Raw genomic sequence first — 9006 nt, forward strand, 5'->3', positions numbered from 1 at the left:
CATAATTTGATCTATGGCTTATTTTGGGGGTAGGTCTTATTTTCAGGGACACAAGGTATCAGTGAGCCTTGGATACCCCCAACCCTGTCATCAATTCACTAGTTGTCCTTTCTTGGACCACTGTTGATAGGTACTTAGCACTGAGAGTGAAATACACCGGCTCACTCAGGATCAAAAGAAACAATGCTCTGGTGCAAAAAGTTAGTATAATACAAAATCTCATTCTAAAATCAATCTGTACTGAAACTATCTTTATTTTGAGATTGAGACCTAATGGGGTCCAGGTTTACAAACGGGAAGATTCAGTAAGCCTTTCTGTTTGTTCAGTAAGCCTCTGATCACCCCCTTATGTCTAGAGGGGGTTAACAGAAAACTGCATGTTTTGTTTTTTTTTCTTCTTTTTTTTTTTTGACCAGGTGATCCAATTTTTGTGCTCTTTTGCCCACTGGAGTCTCTCCTTTCTGTTTCTCTTAGCGGACAACCAGTTCCAGCGCCATTGCTGTCTGTTATAGTCCCGCCACGTTAAGGAACGACGAGTTGTGCATTCGAACACAACAGTTGAAGCACCAGTATTGTATTTGGCTGCAATTTCCTTGACACTGCACCGCCTGTTAGAATGATTCTTGACCTCCTCCTCTGACACCTTTTCACCTTTCAAGCTGTTTAAGCCATCAGGATCCTCTTTTGCTGGATGTTTTTTCCTCAGTCACACCATTCTCGCTATGTTCTCCATATCGTTGCACGAGAAACCGCACAAGATTGGGAGTAAAGTCTTGGCCCACGCAAGTCTGCAACTGTGACCAGGCCTTGTTGGAAGTCACATAGATCGCTGGATTTTCCCTTTCGGATGTTGATTCACACTAAAACTGTTCCACGTTAAACTTACTTGATTTTATGCTGCACTCGGGGGGGGGGCTAATTTCCATCTAGTCGGCACCCTACCACAGCCCAGTAACTATACCCTTAAGCTTTATTGCTGAGAAGCTGATGATTTTTGTGATCAGGGCTGTTGTTTTTCAAGAGACAGCACCATTCTTGTCTACTGGCGGTGTCTGGTATTACAGCTCACTCATATTCAAGTGAATGGGCTTGAGCTACACGACCAGCCACGGCCTATGGACAGGAGTACTGCTAACTTTAGAAAAAATGGTAGGCTCTTAATTCTGAGTCTGTTCTTCATCACTATGGTCATTATAGCTCTTCATGTAGCCCCCCCCCCCCCCCATCCCAAAAAAAACAATCAATGTACAGCATTTCTATAGGTTTTCAGTTTGCCATCCTAATAGACCAATAAGACTACTTTGGAATATTGGGATCATGCTTGTTACTGTCTTAATGGGGTATTCTTGTGATCGTTGTTGATTTGATATTCAGGGTTGTTTAAGTGGCCCCCCTTTTTTTTTTTTGTTCTTCACCTATAGTGAAGAGGAAGTAGAAGTGGTGCTTTTGGTCTGGCCTGAATTAGACATGGCACGTCTCCTTTGGGCCAGCTTCACATAGAAAATAATATTGTGCTAGATTTGTGCTTTTTGAGGCGCACAAATATGAACCCCATTCATTCCAATGGGGCCATACACATGAGTGATGTTTTCCTGCATGGCACCGCGATGCAGGAAACAAATCGCAGCTTGTTCTATCTTCCTGCATGATCTTGCAGCAAAAGAATGGGAATCATATTTGTGCGTTTCGCAACGCACAAATCCTACATGCTTTTTTCCACCGGCCTTGGCCCATTCACACAGGCGATTTCCACATGTGAGTCCAATTGCGATATGGCCAGAATTCGCACGTGAAAAGAACCCATTAATTTAAATCTACTTATTTACAGTAATAAATTTTTCTCTTGAAACATCGGCCCAAGAGAACAAAGTCGCAGTACATCCTAATTTTGGGTGATTCTTGCTGAAGAATCTCCCATTATTACAATTGGAGCCTGAAAAATAAAAATCGCACTTACATAATTTTTTTAAGTGCAGTTTTTCTACTTTTAGTATTGAAGAAACTTTTTTTGAAGCAATTTTTAAATTTTTATTTTATTTCTCCGCCTGCACGTGAAAATTGCAAGTGTGCCGATGTGTTTCTTTTGCCAAATGCAACACATTGCTGGTTTGCCAGTGCGTTACCTCACTTGTCCATGTGGATACATCCTACGACTGTATTCAAATGGGCATGCAATTTTGGTCCGTGAAAAACTGACAATTTTCAATGCTATTTGTTGTGTTTTCCTCTGCTAAACATTTTTTCTGTTTATTTTTTTTCTCTTTTTTTCATGTGGTCCCCAAAGTAACCTGCAATAGTAACCATTAGAGATGACGAGCGTACTCGGAAAAGCACTACTCACTCGAGTAATTTGCTTTATCCGAGTATCGCTGTGCTCGTACCTGAAGATTCGGGTGCCGCTGCGGCTGACAGGTGAGTCGGAGCGGGGGGGGAGCGGGCGGGCGAGAGGGAGAGAAAGATCTTACCTCCGTTCCTCTCCGCTCTCCCCTGCAGCTCCCCGCTCCGTGCCGGCACCCGAATCTTCAGGGACGAGCACAGCGATACTCGGATAAAGCAAATTACTCGAGCGAGTAGTGCTTTTCCGAGTACGCTCGCTCATCTCTAGTAACCATGCATTGCGCTCTCATGAAGATCGCATGCAATGCGAGTTCAACTTTTTTTTTTTTTTTTTTTTTTATGCTTTCATAAAAAAGAATGGGTGATCCTTGCACAAAAATCACCCAAAAATAGGACATGCAGCAATTTTATTTAACTTGGACTATTGGAAGAATAACTTGTGAATGAAATCCTGGTTCTTTTTCTGCGTGAGTTCCGCCTATCTCGGACCTGAACGGAACTCTCAGAGGACAATTGCCGGTGTGAATACAGCCTTATGTACCTACAGTAGCTGTTCTGAATAGGCTTTTCCTTTGACCCTTCGCTGTCCGGTAGTCTTTTGCTATTTGGTGACTTGTGACACGACCAAAACCAGTTGTGACTATTTTAGATCTGCAAAGTCAAATCGCAGGTTGCAGCCATATGCCGCTTGCATTGTGATCTATGCTGGTAGTGTCATGTATTGGATTTTTTGTGACAATGTGACCCCAAATGATCGATAATAAATACAGTATTTTTCATGTTGCTCCAGTCTTAACGGCAGCCTGTCATCACCTCTGAGCACCATACAGTTATGGAGGTCATAGGGCAGGTTCTGAGGAGTCTGGCCTGTACTTTTTATACTTGCACTGTTCCGTCACCCCATCGTGGGCACACCGGCAGGGCAGAGGGACTCCTCTTTGCATACTCCTTGTTCTCTGAGTGCGTGTGCGGTCTGTGGCAATGAGTCTGCACTGTCTGCTCCCCTCTGACAACACGTTAACGGCCAGCCAGGTGCGTATAGAGTACAGCCCCCGATCTCCTCGGAACCTGCCCTATGAGCACCTTAACTTGGTTTATGGTGCTTATAGGTGGTGAAAGGTTCCCTTTAAAGCCTAAGGGCCCGTTCACATGGAGTTTTGTTGGGAAGCGGAGTCCGTATTGTTCTTGTATCCTATTAAATTGAACATAATGATATGCAAAATCCATGGAAAAATCCATGGAAACTGCAGGGACAATATTTGACTTGGGGGTGGTTGTTGCGGAATCTCCCTTGGGAGATCTGTACACGTGCCTTAAAATACAAATTCGCAGTATTTATGATTGAAGCAGATTTGGACTGCGTGAACACACCCTGTGGGCCTCATTCACATACTGCTGTCAAATCGAATTTTTGGGGGGTCACGATTTGAAAATGTGTGAATGCGGACCGCCTGCAGGGAACATCCGCAGCCATGTAAATTAATTTTCAAAATTTTGTTCATGCACTGTGCAAAAATTGACAGGCGGTGCAGGATTTAAATTTGTAGTATGTGACTACGCTGCAGAGAATTGCTGGTCTGGATCTTCAAATAAAGGGGTGAATTCCCATCACATGGTGTGGCTTTTACGCTTTGGACTCTCCGCCGCGAATTCCACCCTAAATCTCTACTCGGAGCTATGGCGAGAAAAAGTCTGATGTGATTCCAGTACACTGAGATAAGGGGAGTAGTTTATGGGGTCATTCGAATAACAAGGCAGCTTTTCCTGGGTTTCTATTGGATAGATAAGCAACTCTCCCACTGTCCTCCCCACACCTTAGCTGTCAGGGTAGGACCCATGGGAACGTTACCTGCAGCAAATTTTCAGGTTCTGACTGAAGTTAGGTGAAATGCAAACCATATTCCATAAATTGGCATTAAAAACCTTCACTATGTGACCTAATTATACTGATCCAGCATACAAATAAACTCCACCCCATCAACTCCACGTCCATCCAAGGTTTCTTTATTGACATGGCTCTGATTGTATGACCTATTCTAATGGGGTGAAACATTTGACGTTAGACTTAGTATTGATTTCTATTTGTATTTTATATGATGTTGATTATTTTTTTTTGTTTTGTTAAGGGATATCAACATTTCCAATACCAGCAGCTCCTCCGCCTCCTCCCCCTCCACCGGTTGCGCCTCTTCCACCTTCAAGCAAAGATGTGCCAACTGAATTGGCCCTACCCTCTGTTAACGGTACAGATCGTGGAGCCTTACTCAATTCCATCAAGACCTTTAAGAAAGGAGGGCTGAAGAAAGCCATGACAAATGACCACAGCACCCCCCGGATCAGCTGAACATAAGCTATATACCGCCGCGCCGGTCCTCTAGTCACACATATTTCATTAAACAGAACACCTTACGTTTTAAAGAAAAGTTAAGAGTAGAAGATTAGAGGCTCCGGCTCTCCTATTAAACATCTCCCGGATGTAGTCACTGTGTCCAGAAACACCTGATGCCTTGCAGACCATCCCCTCCACTATAGAAGAGGGTTGGGGGACACCATAGAAGAATATGCCTAAATTTAGAAGGGGGTCAACTTCATCCACTGGCCCCTGTAAAAATGGATCATGGGTCCCTACCTACCTGGTCTTCTCGTAGGAGACCTCAATATCCTGCAGTGAAAGAAATGGACCCCGAAGGAGTGACCTGGACTTTTATTTGGACACTGTTGACCCATAACCTGGAAGCATTCTCCATTGGGCTTGAATAGTGGACTCGCACAACTTGTCCCATCTTGAATTTTGCCATGCCCCTTGCTTCTCTCATCATGCAGCATTACGTGCCCTCATGTTTACAGCTTTTGTAGGTCTTCAGCTGCATTTCCTCCGCTCCTATTCAAGCTGTGCAGGGCCAGTTTGCTGGATATAACACTTGGTGTATATAGACCAAGAAAGAACGGCTATGTCGGCACAGAGGCTAGTACTGTAAGGCCACAGGAAGGGGGTCTGGCGCAGGAGTTCAATTTTTTTGTTTGTTTTTTTGGCCAGGAATGTGTCTTTAATGATATTGCTGCTCAGCCTTAAAGGTGCAGCCACATGAGGCCGGTCTACTACAGATTTCCCATATAGAAGCAGCAAAGTGGATGAAAGTTAGACAATTCTCATCCACACGCTGTAGAAAAAAAAAATCTGCTTGGAAATTGACCTTTGGTGTGGCTTTTAACGCTGCAGGTTTCATCCATTGAAACGAATATCTGTAGCCTATAGTGCATGTGTGGCTGCAGTAGACTTTTTTTTTGAGCCTCATGTGGCTATCTTACTGCAACATCCACTTGTGACCATGAAGTGGGCAAACACAGAATTACACTGTAAATTGGCGCAGTTCTTTTAAATGATTCTCTTCATCCACATCACAGCCGCACGTGTTTGTGTACCCTAACAATTAAACAAGTGTGTTCCCAGCTCTGCAAGTTCTCCCCTATTTACAGGATAGGGGATCAGTGGAACTCTGACCACTGGAACTTCCATGGATCCAGAGAAATCACCCTCCAGCCCTAACTTTTAACAGCAGTGGCCGTGCGAGCACATCACGGCTCTATTCACTTCAATGGGACCGCTGGCGATTGTAGAATGCTTGAAGCATGCAGTTTCTAGTTGTCCCCTCGAAGGAATGGTACGGTGATTACATGCACTGCCACCGCTGTCAACATTTCGGGAACTGGTGGCGGTGATTTCTCTAGATCAATAAGTTATCTGCGGTCCTGTGGCTAGGGGATACCGTGCCAAGAGTGGAACAACCCTGTACAGACTAGATTTAGTTTACTTGACTACATATTGTACCTAAACCTGACTTATATCAAATTTATTTGCAGATCTTCAAAGTAAATACTAAGCAATTGAACATCTTAGGTAGATTATAAACTATCTGTATTTCCAGTGCTCCATTCCCCATTCTGCTGCTTACACCTTCCACATTTTTAATGTGGAGTCCACATTGTAAAATTCCACAAAGTACAGTAAAAGATTGGAAAGTCCCATTGACATTCGCTCTGCCATCATGTGTGAAGGTAGCTTTAGCGTATGTTCTCACACAGCAAAAAATTAGGTGGATTTACTGTAGCACATTTTGACGCAGATCAACGACAGACTTCACACCTTCAATTAAAGGGGTAAAATCTGTTGCGGATTTTGACACTGTTTTATGGTGCAGCGTTTCTGCTGCGGTAAATCAGCACCATTCCCACTAGGGGTGGTCCTCTCCTTAGCCTGTCCTTGTTGCAACCAGAGCTCAGCTTTCATTTCTTAAACAGCTCTAGTAAAATGAAAACTGTGCCCCGATTGGTGGTGATGGGTAACAAGGGCAGTCTATTTTAGACAGTTACATATCCAACATAATGGGCCTCATTTATTATAATACCAGAGGATTTAGTAGTATTTAGAGTGACCCTCCGGGTTTGGGACAAAATTCTGTCATGAGACGAGAGGCTAGTGATAGTACATGCCATTGTTTTTCCTTGCCGCCTCTCTGATCTGCCAGTTTCAGTTCCTCTTTTTGGCCATCCAGGATGGTTGCAGCAATTTTCTGTCTACCTACTGTGCACTGCTCGCCGATTGCCCAGTGGTGATCACAGGAGCTGCTCTGGCAGATAAGAGCACATTAGTAATCTTAACTACCAATGCACTGTGGGGATTGGGTAATCTGAGGCTGGGTTCACACAGGACGAAATTGCCACGGAAATTCCGCCTGCATTTTTAACCCTGAGACATACCGCAAAGTGGACAAGATTTGCAAAAATCTCGTTTACATACTGCCCCCAGTCCGCTGTGGAAACTGAATAGCGGCACAGAATTTAAATCCGCCACAAGTCATTTGTATCGCAGTTTCCGCTGCGGACTCCTTTTCCCTCTACGGGGAGAGATTGCTGTAGTGAAATACACGCAGAAAAGCCGCTGCAAGTCCAGACCAAATGGTGCGGGTTTTGTAAGCATCCTTTCCGCTGTGGAAATCTTGTGTGATTCCACCGCGGACATTCCGTGAGATTTCTGTCCCGTGAGAACCCAGCCTAAAGATTGTATCAGCTATTTTAGAAGACCAAACACAGAACCTGGAACCAATGGATTGGGGGACAGCAGCGCAGAACTGCCGGTGTAATATACCCCTCCTCGTCTCAGGACAGAGTTTTGGTGGATATTCATCAAGCATTTCCTGCTCGAGGCTCAGTAAGACTTCCCCAGTGTGCGGTATACATGAAGCTATGTACATCTCCATGTATTCAGCGTGTCCCTGGCACCCAAACAGAACTGCACGCTTGGTTAGTAAATGGCCTGAAACAGGTGTGTCGCTTTAATAAGGCAGTGAGGTTTTCCCCTACTTTGCTTCCTTCCCAGGATGTTATGTACCGGCGCTCAGGCTCCAATCTCCTGGGAAGGAACAGCTACGTTGGCGCCCTGTAGTAATGCTACCTTGGCCATACCCAATAACGGGAATCTCTCATCCTGACAGTTTACCATAGATGATAGCGCTGATACATTGCTTAACCCTGTGAGGCAACTTGACTTATATGCACAACTTACACAACATTGAGGATCTGGAAACATAAGACATTCCAAGATGGCACCCGGCAACATGACATATTTAGCGTTCTTACATTTCCGTTAGGACAGAACCATGTTTACACTGTTCACTATATTACCAAAATCCGTGATACGATCTGGGCAGGAGATGTTGGTATAGAAGGTACAGCAGGTGATGAGTCATTTATCTTTTTTCTTTTTGCACTTTAAAATCCTGTTTCAGAGGGATCCTGCGTCTGATTATTGGGCTCAGTAATACGATGTATATTCAGTCATATTTTTATTAAAAATAATAAACCCACATTCTGGTCTTGTTCATTTGTAATGTATGAAAAAGTCTGACTGCTTTTCTATGCAGTCACAGACTATACAATTTTTTGGTTTAACTACTTCCTGACCAGCAGTTTTACCTCCCTTCATTAAGAGGCATCTGCTACATAGACACTTGTAGTCTGAGAATTCAGGAACTCATTAAAGGGGTATCATGGCCTTTAACACCTTGCAGTACTGATGATGACTCCTGGATAGGTCATCAGTTGATAGATAGTGGTGACTGACAGCGATCTGTGTAACTATACATACAGGGGAGGCTGTCAAATCACTCATAGTAATGCCCATTGGACTGTTCAGCTTAGAATATGCTGAGGGTTTTATGAATAACTTTAAACAAGTTCTACTGAACCTTTCCCCATAAAACTATATATCAGTCTGCTCAGCCCCTCTTGCTCTATAATTTCATTCCTGCAGATTGTGTTCCATGTTCAAACTGACCTGAACTGTCACAGGAATCTGATTGTGGCAGCTTGGATCAGTAAATACCGCAGTCCGACTAGGACACGCACCTCCATTACGCCGGCTTCACACAGGTGAGAAAAATCGCATGAGTTTGTGTTTTGTGAAACGCACAAATATGAACTCATTGTGGGGGTCATACACATGAGTGAGCAATGTTTTCCCACATTGTGATATGGAAAACAAATCAAATCCCAGCACGTCCCATCTTGGAGAGTGCCCTCACATCGCACCTCCCATTGTTTTCTATCGTGTGACGGCAGCATTGCACTACGTGCTGGGTGCACGGGGTGTGATGTGAGGTTTCTCCATTG

At 44.1% G+C, this 9006-nt stretch overlaps 1 protein-coding gene across 1 annotated transcript in view; it reads left to right on the top strand.

The window, feature by feature from the left end:
* PXK (PX domain containing serine/threonine kinase like) overlaps nt 1-8203 on the top strand; it is an 87421-nt gene extending 79218 nt beyond the window's left edge. Inside the window, exon 18 of the mRNA XM_066596595.1 lies at nt 4464-8203. Within this exon, the coding sequence (XP_066452692.1) occupies nt 4464-4681 (218 nt within the window). The 3' untranslated portion in view covers nt 4682-8203. The remainder of the gene's footprint in view (nt 1-4463) is intronic.
* The last annotated feature ends 803 nt before the right edge of the window (nt 8204-9006 follow it).

The sequence above is a fragment of the Eleutherodactylus coqui genome, chromosome 3 (genome assembly GCF_035609145.1).
Source record: "Eleutherodactylus coqui strain aEleCoq1 chromosome 3, aEleCoq1.hap1, whole genome shotgun sequence".
Taxonomy (NCBI): Eukaryota; Metazoa; Chordata; class Amphibia; order Anura; family Eleutherodactylidae; genus Eleutherodactylus; species Eleutherodactylus coqui.